The sequence below is a fragment of the Natrix helvetica genome (assembly GCF_964273705.1).
Source record: "Natrix helvetica genome assembly, chromosome: 2".
In the NCBI taxonomy this organism is placed as follows: domain Eukaryota; kingdom Metazoa; phylum Chordata; class Lepidosauria; order Squamata; family Natricidae; genus Natrix; species Natrix helvetica.
The window spans coordinates 18,473,484-18,486,487 of NC_138552.1; the positions used below are offsets into that span (position 1 = coordinate 18,473,484).

General features: G+C 46.5%; 1 protein-coding gene across 2 annotated transcripts in view; it reads right to left on the reverse strand.

Annotated features, from left to right (window-relative positions):
* MTMR12 (myotubularin related protein 12) overlaps positions 1–13,004 on the reverse strand; it is a 47,661-nt gene that overhangs the window by 16,887 nt on the left and 17,770 nt on the right. For both annotated transcript variants that reach the window (XM_081941683.1, XM_081941682.1), the window contains exons 7-11: positions 12,638–12,761; positions 11,698–11,773; positions 9,310–9,416; positions 1,591–1,715; positions 941–1,019 (exon numbers count right to left, since the gene is read on the reverse strand). In XM_081941683.1, the coding sequence (XP_081797809.1) occupies positions 941–1,019; positions 1,591–1,715; positions 9,310–9,416; positions 11,698–11,773; positions 12,638–12,761 (511 nt within the window). The remainder of the gene's footprint in view (positions 1–940; positions 1,020–1,590; positions 1,716–9,309; positions 9,417–11,697; positions 11,774–12,637; positions 12,762–13,004) is intronic.

Consider the following 13,004-nt stretch of genomic DNA (forward strand, 5'->3'; position numbering starts at 1 on the left):
TTTCCCCACTGAGGAAGAAGGCAGGGATGCTGGCTGGCATTCGTTTCCCTTACTGTTTACCGCCGCCGCCCCTGCAGGACAGAGCATTACTGCCCCCTCCCTGGTGGCTGCAGCCCAGGCCCCGCCTGCCCTGCTTAGCTGAAAGTGGCGAGGGAGCGAGCAGCGATGAACAGTAAGGGAAGCGAATGCCAGCCAGCATCCCTGCCTTCTTCCTCCGAGAGCCGCTTCTTTGCCAGCCTCTCAGCTGATCGGTCCCAGCCAGCCCCCGTTACACACACACACACACACACACAGCACTTGCTGCTGTGTGAGGTGAGTGTTGCCAAGGAGAAATCAGGGGGAGAGGGAGAAAGCATCCCTAGCAGAAGTTTGTTTTCTTCTCCCCCTCCTGCTGATTTGTCCCCAGCAGCGCTTGTCTCGCGCTGCGACAAGCATGGTGGCTCTCAAAGAGAATGAAACAGGCACAGCGCTCTTCCAACAGCCGAGGAAGGAAGAGAAGCCAGGCCCTTGGCTTTTGGAAGAAGCGCCCGCGCCTGCTTCATTCTTTGGGAGCCGCCTTGCAAAATAGGGAATTTTCTGACATTTTGCAACTGGAATCAGCCCAGCACCCTGTGCACATCGGCCGCCCGGGAAAGCCTACAAAGGTGGAGAGGGCAAAAAACGGCCCCAATGGGCCAACTGGAAGTTTGGAAACAATCTTCCAGAGGGCATCTAGGGGGATGGGGGAGGCAATTTTTGCCCTCCCCAGGCTTCAGGAAAGCCTCCGGAGCCTGGGGGAGGGGTTGCATGCGCATGCGGTATGTGTATGTGTCATGTGCGCATGCGCAGTTGGGTGGGGAATTGAGTGGGCACGTGGGGGGGGTGCAGTAGCGAGCGAGCAATTCTGGCATGCCGTAAAAAAAAAAAGGTTCGCCATCACTGCCTTAGGAAGTTAACCTACCTTATGATTTCTAGCCAATTTGTACTTTCTAACAGTGAAAACCATTTTACATCAGTATCCCAGAATTCTGCACTGTTATCTGAAAAAAACACAAGATAATAATTTTAGCTATTTGCATATGAAATATAGAATGTATTTATGGCAATGAAGCTCAAAGAGTCTGAGGCATATTAACAATTGTGTTATATTTTTGCATCAGCACAACCCAAGTAGTCAAAGTACAGGATTTATTGTTTCACTCTGCATTTAAATAATTTCAACAATACAATTCAAAAGAATGTGTAGCTATAGAAAGGCATACAATATTTATACCAATCGGTGGACTAAGAAAACCTTCTGATACGAAATTGAAATAGAAACTCAAAATAATTCTAAAAACCCTGAAAGACTGATTAGTATTAATACTTTATGAGTTTCTACTGAAAAATGCACTTAGAAAGTAATTTACAAAAGCAGTAAAAAGCAAAGAAGATAACAAAATCTGGCTCTTTTGAAAAATGATCCATTAATTCCTGATTTAAGATATAATATGCATCTGCAGCTTTAAAAACAAGCTTTTCAAGTATCAATAGTAAATAGCAATTTTAGGTTTCATGCCTTTCCCCCCATTAGAGTTGTAAAATGTGATTTTCCTTATATTTTCTACATACCTATTAAAAACAGCTGTTTAAATTTAGTATATGCAACTTGGATTTCTTGCAAAGATGGAAGGCTGCTTGAAAGGTCTTCAATTTTCAAGGCTTCAAATGGAGGCTTATCAATTGTTTTATACATTCTAAATAGAACAGATTAACAACATTCAGAACACAGTAAGGTAAAGGTTCCCCCTGCACATATGTGCTAGTCATGTCTGAATCCAGGGGACGGTGCTCATCTCTGTTTCCAAGCCGAAGAGCCACCACTGTCCGAAGATGTCCCCGTGGCCATGTGGCTGGCATGACTAAATGCTGAAGGTGCACGGAACGCTGTTACCTTCCCACCAAAGGTGGTTCTTATTTTTCTACTTGCATTTTTACATGCTTTCAAACTGCTAGGTTGGCAGAAGCTGGGACAAGTAATGGGAGCTCACTCCATTACGTGGCACTAGGGATTCAAACTGCCCAACTGCCGACCTTTCTGATCGACAAGGTCAGCGTCTTAGCCACTGAGTCCCTTCAGAGTACATTAGAATGCATTAAATGGAGACTTTTTAAATTTAGCATTAAAAGGGAAGAACTAGCAACTTTTGGGACAAAAGTGGTGAAATTGTCAAATTTCACTAATTTTATACAATCCTGGGGTAGGGGGCAATAATACTTCTGTTTCTGGAATTCTTTAGCTAGCATACAAGTTTACTACAAATAACAAAGAATCTGTGGGTGCCAATCTTCCTGACCTCCTTCTCTGCATTGTTATGGAGAAAAGTATATCTTATTGTGAAGAAACTTAAACCTTCTTGAAGTATTAAGCATATATCAATAGCAGATCATTTCTAATAGAAAATATTTGCTATATAAACTATTGTTACATTTTGGACATCTTTCTTGCAGCTGCCATTTATTGAACTGTGTTATTACTTTTTGGAGTGTTGTATAAGTTTGATAAATGTATTAATAAAACGAGAGGATTAGTGTGTTAATGCATGAATTTCTACACCTTTTGTCACCTGAGCCCCAAAGTAACTTCAAGCCTGATTGTGATTTAGACTTGTTTTTCTTAGCCAGATGAGTGAATGACCATTTTCTTACCTGAAGGGTCCTTTTCAGGGCGCTGCAAGGGAGAGTCCAAAGAAGGGTTAAACACAGCCAATCTGCCCAGAACTGAATTGAAAACTTTAAGCCACGCCTCTGGTGCTGACTATCCTCAGATTTATTCAATGAAGACGTGGAACAGTTGCGCGCTGAAACTTCAACTGGAAGTCTAATATGGAACAAGTCAAAAATAGTCCAAACAACAATAACAGAAACAACAAAACAACACTGTGACTTCACAAACACCAGCGGAGAAGAGACCCCAGGGCGGGGTGGACTCTCCCTTGCAGCGCCCTGAAAAGGACCCTTCAGGTAAGACAATGGTCATTTTCCAGGGCGCTGCTCTGGAGAGTCCAAAGAAGGGACATGCCCAAGCTAACTGTCACTAGGGCGGGAAGGCTCAGCCATCAGGGTCGCTCCGCTGGTATGGATGCCCTGAAGAACACGCCTCCCAAAGGCCCCCTCCGCCGATGCAAAACTGTCCAGTTTGTAATTTCGGACAAATGGAGACAGAGAAGTCCAGGTGGCCGCCTTGCAGATCTCTTCAATCGGTGCCTGTGTAGACCAGGCAGCTGTGGTGGCGGCGCTTCTAGTCGAATGTGCTATGATATTGCGAGGCACAGGAACGGACTGTAAAACGTGGGCAAGCGCAATGCAGGCTCGCAGCCATCCGCCGATGGTAGATGAAGAGACCTTCTTGCCTTGAGAAGCTGGTTGAAAAGAGACGAATAGAGATTCGGATTTCCGAAAACTGGCCGTGCGCTTAATGTATCTGCGAATAGTCCTGTGCACATCCAGCATGTGCCAGCGTTTTTCCTTCGGGTGCCGAGGATGCGGACAAAAATCCGGAAGGACCACCTCCTGCGCCCGATGAAACCAGGAATTGACCTTCGGAATAAAGGAAGGATCCAGCCTCAGGATTACTCTGTCGTTACGAATGAGACACAAGTCCTCTCTGACTGACAAGGCAGCCAGTTCCGATATGCGTCAAGCAGAGGTGATAGCGACCAGAAAAACCGTCTTGAATGTGAGGTGTCTGAGACTGGCCGTCTTAAGTGGCTCAAACGGGGGCCCGATGAGGGACCGTAACACTACATTGAGATCCCAAGATGGGTATCTGTGGACCACTGGGGGTCTCAGGTTGGTCGCTCCCCTGAGAAAACTGCGGATGGTTGGATTCTGGCCAAGAGATGCGTAGCCCTCAACTGAGAGGATGGTTGACAGGGCTGCCGCCTGGCGCCTCAGAGTGTTAGGTGCCAGGCCCTTGTCCAAACCTTCCTGCAGGAAGTCCAGGATGACAGGAACCGAAGCAAGGGGCGCAGACGTACCATGAGCAGTGCACCAACTGGCGAAGGATTTCCAAGTGGCGTCGTAGATGCGCGTCGTGGACTGCTGTCGTGACGCTTGGATGGTGCCAATCACCTTGTCTGACAACTTGCCTCTGCTCAGGAGATCCCTCTCAAGTGCCAGACGGCCAGCTGCAGCCACTGGGGCTCTGGATGCTGAAGGGCCCCCTGGCTGAGAGAGATGTCCTGTGGAGGAATCTGCCACGGTGGTGTGATCGAGAGACTCACCAAGTCTGCAAACCAGGTTCTCCTGGGCCAGTACGGTGCTACCAGCAGCACCTCCGCCTCCTCTGATAGGATCTTCCTGATGACTCTGGGAAGAAGAGGTAGCGGGGGAAAGGCGTAAAGCAGACCTTTCAGCCACGGGCCGTGCAGCGCGTTGACTCCTTCCGCCCTCGGGTCGTGGAACCTTGTGAAGAACCGCGGAAGATGCGCGTTGGCCGCGGTGGCGAACAGGTCCACCAGCGGGAGACCGAACCTCTGGGACAGTTGCTGGAACAGCAGCGGATGTAGACGCCACTCCGAGTGGTCGACTGTGGATCTGCTCAGTCAGCCCGCCTGGGTGTTGCTCGTGCCCGAGATGTGCTCCGCCTGAAGAGAAAGAAGATACCTCTCCGCCCATCGACCCAAGAGCTCCACCTCCTTCATCAGGGATCTGGAGCGCGTTCCCCCGTCGATTGATGTGCGCCTTGGTGGCGACATTGTCTGTCATGATGCGCACGTGGTGGCCCTGAACGGTGCTCTGGAAGCGCTTGAGCGCAAGCCTGACTGCCCTCAGCTCCAGCCAGTTGATGCTGTGAGCGGCTTCGGAAGGGGACCACCTGCCCTGTGCGAGCTGGTTGTGGCAGTGGGCCCCCCAACCGAACAGGCTGGCATCCGTTGTGATGGTGAGCCTGACTGGCTCCTTGAATGGCGACCCCTTTAACAGGGCCGGAGACAACCACCACTTTAGAGAGCGACGTACCTCTGCCGGAACTGGAATCAGTCTTGTTGAGCTGCTTTCGTTTGTTCTTTGATATGGAAGCAGGAGCCACTGAAGGGGACGGGAGTGAAGTCTCGCCCAAGGCACGATTGACAGGCACGAGATCATCTTGCCGAGGAGCTGTGAGAGCTGAACCACCTTGACTAGTCGTGACTGCTGCACCTGAACGACCATCTCCCGAAGGCTGGCCACCCTTTCCGGGGACAGGGATACCGTGCACGAGGTGGTGTCGATGACGGCCCCTAGATGCTTCAGTCTGGTCGTGGGAACGAGATGACTTTTTTCCAGGTTGATGGTGAACCCGTGGTCCCGGAGCACCTGAATGGTGTGTTCTAGGTCGCTGACAGCTTGTTGATGCGATGATGACAGAATGAGAACATCGTCCAGGTAACAGTGGAGTCTGACCGGACGTGACCGTAGAAAAGCCACCACGGCTGCGAGAAACTTTGTGAATGTCCTGGGCGCCGATGACAGGCCGAATGGCAAGGCCCGGTACTGGTAATGGAGGCCCGCGTAAGAGAACCTCAGGAACTTGCGGTGGGCTTTGCGGATAGGGACGTGGAGGTAGGCCTCTTTGAGGTCTATGGACGTTAGTATATCGCCTGGTCTGATGCACCCCAAGATGGACTGGAGGGACTGCATCTTGAACCTGTGATATGTCACGTGGTAATTGAACCTCTTTAGATCTAATATCCCCCTGCACCCTCCTGAGTTTTTGGGGACCAGAAACAGGATGGAGTAAAACCCTCTTCCCTCCTGGCCTGCTGGGACAGGCTCTATGGCCCTGATCTCCTTGAGGTGCCTTATCTCCTGTTCCATGAGGGATCTTTTGACTAAACCTGAGGGAACTGGACACCGGATGAAGTGGCGGGGAGGGGGGGACCAGAATTCTAGAGTGAGACCCATGCGGACCGTTTGAAGAACCCACTGGTCCGACGTGGTGTGCTCCCATTTGGCGTGAAACAACTGCAGCCGCCCTCCTATGGGAGCTGACCTGTGATGGTCATTTATACCTCCTAAAGGGTCGGGAGCCGGAGCCCCCCCGAAATGGCCGCTTGGAGAAGGGCTGCTGGCGACCTCTGTCTCGAAAGGGCTGACGGTCCTGGGACCGCTCACCCTGCTGGGGATACGCCCGATGATAGGGGGCGGAGCTGGTGGAGGGCTCATTGCTCCGAAAGGCCTGCCTCCTGTAAGAGCCAGGACCCTTACGATCAGGCTTCTTGGCGACTGATGGCATCACTTTCTTTTTGTCCTTGTTTTCCACAAGGACTGGATCAAGGACCTCACCAAACAGCTTGTCCCCTTTAAAGGGGGCAGTAACAAGCTTCCATTTGGAGCGCATATCCACATTCCAGTGCCTAAGCCACAGGAGGCGTCTGGAAGTAACATTAGATGCCAGGGCACGCGAGGCAAATTTAGCAGCATTCAGAGTGGCATCAGCAGTGTACCCTGTGGCTGCCATGATCTTATTGATATCCTGCCTGACTTTAACGTCCTTGGCAGGTATCTTCCTCAACAACTGCCTCAGCCACAGGAGAGCAGCCCTGGAGAAAAAGGAGGCAGAAGCGGAGGACTTAATAGCCCATGCAGCTGCCTGATGGGTCTTGTGACAAGCAGTTTTGGTTCTCTTGTCCTCAGCCTTGAGCCCCTCCAACAGGTCAGGAGGGAGCACAGAAGAGGAGGTAAGAGCCGCTACAGGGGGATCGATAGGAGGGAGCTTGAGCAGATCCTCCAGGCTGGCATCCACCGTGTATAGCTTCTTGTCATGGCTGCTGGGGATAGCCATGGTAGCTGGCTGCGCCCACTGTCTTTGAACTAAATTGAGGAACATCTTGGGCACGGGAACTATTTCCTGGACCGAAATGGGTTCCTCAAAGAGATCCCCAGATAGATCATCAGGGTCTACAACCTATTGAGCTGGGGGGGTGGACCCCATGCGAGTTGAGATCTTAGCCTTATCTAAAATGGTTTTGAAGTTATCCAATTTAAATAAGCCTGAAAAGGCCGGCTTTTTGGCGGGGCTTGCCTCATCCCCAGAGAATTCAGCTTCCTGTCTAGGAAGAAAATCCTCTTCCTCCTCCCAGGTCTGACTCATCGGAGGCCACTGAAGAATGCAGGGACGGGGGTGGAAGGCTAGGAGTCATCTCTCTGGAATCCTCCTGGGGCTGCAAATGGTGGGTCTTGAGAGTGCGCTTGCCACCCTTTCGCATGCCTGCCTCAATGCCCTGGGAAATGGCCCTGTTAATTACTTCCTGCATTTCAGTGGATAAGTTAGGCCCTTGGTCCTCAATGGGGCGAACCCTTTGAGTGGGCCCGGAGATCGGCTGTTGAGGGGCTAAGGGCCCCATTGGAGCTGGTCCCTCCTCCATATCAGAGGGGCAGGCAAAGAGATCAGCCTGATCAGCCATGGAATGGCCTGGAGAAGTTGCCATGGCCAAGGAATCCCCTTCTTCTTCACTATCAGAAATGGGGCCTCCCTGGGCTGGAGGAATTTCCCTGGGGGGCTCCCCAGGAGACACCGAAAGGGAAGATTGGGCCTGCTGTTGGGCTTTGGAAAACTGTTTTTCTAAGGCCTTCTGGAGCCTTAATGCATCTTTGTCTAGGCCTGAGCCCTGCTTGGGGCCATGCCTGGAGTAAGGCTTACTCCCTCTAATGGCCTCCCTGGCAGCTTTCCCGGCCTGTCTTACAGGGGCTCTGGAAGAGACACCCTCAGAAGTCTCAGGGGCCTGATCTGCCATGGTAACAATCACTGGTTAGGACAGTAGGGGGATGGGAAAACCACCACTCACCACCTCCAGAAAGCCCACCGCAGCACGATGCTCCTGAGGAGACAGAAAAACTGCAAGGCCTGAAGAGCTTTGGAAATTTTAAGCGCGAACAGAATTCGCTCCTAGCGCCTGCAGGAGAGTAAGGGAGGCGACCCAGCAGGCCATGATCCCACGCCGCTTTCACTTGCTTGGATTGGGGCCCAGGTCGCTGGTCACACTGGCCAAGTCTGACTCCACGCGGCTCCTGCAAAGAGTCAGGCACCAGGCAGCTGCGGCAAAAACTTTTACAAGAGGAAACGGAAGGTTGCGCAATCCAAAATGGCGTCCGGAACTCACCGCTGCTTTGCGCGCCAAATTTGAAGAGGGAACAAGCCAAAATGGCTGCCCTGGAAGCCCGCGCCGCAATTTGACTTGCTAGAAGCACAAATTGCAACGGAGGGCTTCCAGTGGGAATCGGCCCCCAGTAGGGGTGCCCCAACAGCGCTGGCGTCGGCACTCCGACCCACGCGCTTCCCCCAACAGCTGCCTGCGGCTTCGAGGAGCCAGAGCAAATCCCCGGACTCCAGGAGAGCCGAAAGGGTGAGAAAAACCAATTAAAAAGGGAAAAAAACAAACTTAATTTAAAACTCACCAGCCTGCTCTAAAAATTCCTTAATTACAATGTGTTAAAAAAAAATCTTCCTCTGGAGAGTCCAAGGAATCAATGTTAGAACTGGAGAAAATTTTAAGCGCGTCCACTGGGCTAGCTGAATTGAAAAAATCTGGGGATAGTCAGCACCAGAGGCGTGGCTTAAAGTTTTCAATTCAGTTCTGGGCAGATTGGCTGTATTTAACCCTTCTTTGGACTCTCCAGAGCAGCGCCCTGGAAAACAAACTGTTCACTATTACCATGATCTAAATCAGGGGTAGTCAACCTTTTTATACCTACCGCCCATTTTTGTATCTCTGTTAGAAGTAAAATTTTCTAACCGCCTACCAGTTCCACAGTAATGGTGATTTATAAAGTAGGGAAATAACTTTACTTTATAAAATTTATAAAGCAGAGTTACAGCAAACCCCTACTGCCCACCATGAAAGCTGGAATGCCCACTAGTGGGTGGTAGGGATCAGGTTGACTACCACTGGTCTAAATTATATTGATACTCACACATGAGACAGTGTTGAAAGCGCTGTATCTTTCCCTACTGCCCAAGAGTTTGTGATTTAAAGTAATGGGGAATTAAATACATATTATAGGGTTGTTAAAAATTTGCAGTTCCTGAAAGAGGAAAGCCTAGATAATTTATGTGACCAGATTGATCCAGTTATTTCACAGAGTCTAGCAGTCTTCTGCAACAGTCAGAGCACCCCACATGGCTTATGTTCATATTTGCTTCCAGAAAAGTGCCAGACCACCCAGAATAGTGATCCATAGAAAGGATAAATGTCTAGTATATTATCAATGGGAAAGAAAATGACAGCTTGCCATTAGGAGTCAAGTAATCATAGAGTTATTGCAGCTGAAAATGCAAATGTACTAAGTTGAAACAGAACCATTATTTACCCATCCAAGAATAGTCTGTGCAGCTGAGAAGTGTTGTCATCTTGTTCTTTGGCAAAAGTTGACATCTTGAGAAGAGCAGCGCCATTATGGGAAGACCAACACCAAATCTGCAGAAGGTATTTACATGAGATTTGGTTATGTATCTAAACATAACCAAATCTCATGTAAGAAAACGTTCATTTTGTTATGGAGTAGTAGAGGCGTCATACAGCACAAGTTAAGAGTATTCCACTAACCATGCATGAAATTCAGTGCCCTGAAGAGCACTTAACATGAAGGTGGATGAAACGGTTTGGATAATCCTTCAAACAGCAATTTGGATGATCTTGATATGGTCCCATGCTGTTCCCCCATTAGATCTAGCCATGTATCTGGATTTCCTACTTGCATTAAGAATCAATATATAACTAACAGCAGCTACGTTTTCTATCATCCTTTTTGTTTTGAAAATAAAAGGGATTTTAACAGCACCATTGAATAAGAAATTGCTGAACTGGCATAAATCAAAATGTTTTGGGCAATCTCACAAGATTTCAACAAACAAGGTTTTTTAAAAACATATTACAACTGTTATTTGGTAAGGTACTTGCAACCTGTCTCATATGTATCCTGCATTTACATAATCAACCCATCTCCCCTCCTCACCTGACCCCAATTTAAATCTAGTATTCTATGCACCAGATGTAATTCACAAAAAAATGTATGCCTTTTAATAAACTGTGCTGGTTGGAAAAGGTCCTTCCAGATTCTTCCTGATTTTTGCCATCATAGGCTAGCATGACTCTCCTCCTACAATATCAGCCTTTATGAAGATAAATGTTTATAGAGCATATATGCTTTTCTCTAGCAATTTGAACTATTTCTATTAAAAAAACTGATTTCCAAAATGAAAGATATCATTCATTGAACTTTTTCATTTTTCTTCTAGCACATGTAACTTCACTAGAGTTTCTAAGCGTGCCAACCCAGAAGAAATCCCATTGATCTAACAACTGGAGCAAGGAGTTTCTTAGCAATAGCAGCCTGTAAGATTTAGAAATTGTAATTATCTTCTCCTTAATCTGTTCTAAAAAGAATTTAAAACATATAGCCAAGTGGGAGATGAATATGATCAATATAAATGAATGGGGTTGTTAGGAAAGCTAGTACTATGTAGCAGTTAAGCTGTTATGCCAGGGTCAGGAAAACCCAATTTCTAGTCCTCCTTAGGGACAGAAGCCACCTGGGTGACCTGGATTGGTCTCTCCTCTCAGTCCATATCAGTGCTAGGTTCTGCAACAAAGAGGCCTAGCAGTAAAACTTCTTGTCACATCACACATTGGTAGCTTTGCTGGATGAACCATAGTGAGTGTAATACAAAATGAATCTTAGAGGTAAGCAACACAAGAATTAGGATATACCGTATTTTTCAGAGTATAAAATGCACCTTTCCCCATCCTAAAAGAGCATGGAAATATTGATGCGTCTTATACACCGAATACAACCATTTTTGGTCTCCTGAAGCCCCGCCCCGCATCCCATTTTTGTGAAAAACATGCCATTTTTCGCAAAAACTGAGGCTTTTTTTTGCCTTCCCTCAGTCCCCAGCAGCATTATGCAGGCTTCAGCAGGGCTGGGGCAAGACAAAAATGCCCCCGTTTTTTGTGAAAAACAGGCAAAAAAAGGGCCATATTTTTTTTTTTGCAAAAATGGAGGCATTTTTGCTTTCCCTCAGCCCCCAGCAGCCCTCTGCAGGCTTCAGCAGAGCTGGGACAAGGCAAAATCGGGTGTTTTTGCCTTGTCCCAGCCCTGCTGAAGCCTGCAGAGGGCTGCTGAGGGCAGAGGGAAGTAAAAAACTTTTTTTTTCTTACTTATCTCTTCGAAATCTTGGTGAGTCTTATAGTCTGAAAAATACAGTATTCCCATCTCCCTACACATAGCTGACTCTTCATGTATCAGAATATTAAAGCAGAGCTATAGCTTGCTAAATTGGAACTGGAAACTCAATTTGAATCAGGTCACTGGGTTTGATCTGAAAAAGGCTAATTTGCCTTTAAAAAAAAAGAAGGAAGTACAAAGTTCATTTCCACTCATCCAAATCAAAGGACTGTTTAAACTGATCTATTAACTGTATCTATCCATTAATCCTACTTCCCAGAAGCAAACAATACATTAAGTTACATAAATATGTGAGACAAGCTGTAATATTGTTTTGCTTATCTCTGACTGTGCTAAGGCTATATTATTAAATTGCATTCATTTGATGTCACCCAATCATTTAGTAGTAATAAAGAAAGCCGTGTGTATGTGCATATGCATATTTATATGCATATGTAATACAGTGTAATAAATCTACATGTATATATATTTACTAAAACCTTGTTCAAGCTTATAAACAAATATACTCACTGGAATCCCTCTTCCTTGATACTGCAAAATGCTCTCTTCAGAAATAGCCATTGGAACAACAAAATAGGCAGGCAACCTGAGAAATGTTAATTTAACAAATTAAAATATGAAAGTTATTCAGACTTATCTCTCAGTTGGGGCTTCTCAGTACAGTTCAATTAGTTAGGATTTTTTATTGTACAGAAGGGCTGAAATCATTTCAAACAGTTGTCTTGTGGCAATGAAAACTGCAGCCCACATCTTATAATCCTTTGGGTTTAAACTTTCTATTAAATAGAAATCTAGTTTGTATTCCTCATTCTTGCTAGGGAGCTGGTGGCTATCGTAAGTGTGGTACCTAATGGATTATCCTGTAATTATTATCCTAATGGATTATCCCATAACAGAAGCAACCTTTGAACGTAGCAGCAAAAGTTATCATCAATCTTGAACTAAAGAAAATGTATTTTATTTCTGTACAAGAGTTTAAAATCTATCATCTACTCATCACAGTTAATTTCATGAACCGGTATCTACTTGCTCATATTTTAATTTATAACACAGGTACTCCTTGAATTACGCCAGGGCTTCTTTCTGAGGCTGCTTGTGATGCTTCTGAGGCCTTCTGAAACACTGCAAAGAAAGCTGTGCCAGCCATTCACTCTCATGAAAACAGCCCATGGAATTCAGGTAACAGTAGGTACAGCCTTCTTGTGGGGATTTAGAAGGACTCAGAAGCCTTCTAAAGCATTGCGAGAAGGACAAGCTGCCTTGGGAAGAAGATATGGTGCAGCCATATCTGGACACGCTTTGTCAGCAGTGGAAGGAAGATGGTGAGGGTTGGCAACGTGAATGCAGAACAGGAGAGCAGGGAAGACAAGAGACATAAAATGCAAACCAATCTGAGTTATGCATTGTTCAGTCAACAATGTTAATTTTAAAAAAAGTGATGAGTTCTTACTTTTTAGAGACTTTATAATCTTCATTAGCACTCACTGCTTTGTATTTTAGATTTCCTTTGGTCCGCTCCAATTCTTGACGCCAGTCTTTAATAGAATCAAACCATACTACTTGATTCTCTTTCTCTGTTAAAATATAATTTTCTTTTAGACTGGACAATTTTGAACTTTTCAAATGGATTTTGCAGCTTAACCAAAAAGCTTTTGGTTTTTGTGAAATATGCTTTTTAGTAGGATAAACATACTGGATTTTTTTTTTACAATTCTAATGTAGCTTTTGACCTTAGAAGGAGCAATTACCATTCTGAGATGTTTCACACTCACCATAATTAATAGGGGATGCATATATTTTCATTTTTAACAGAAGTA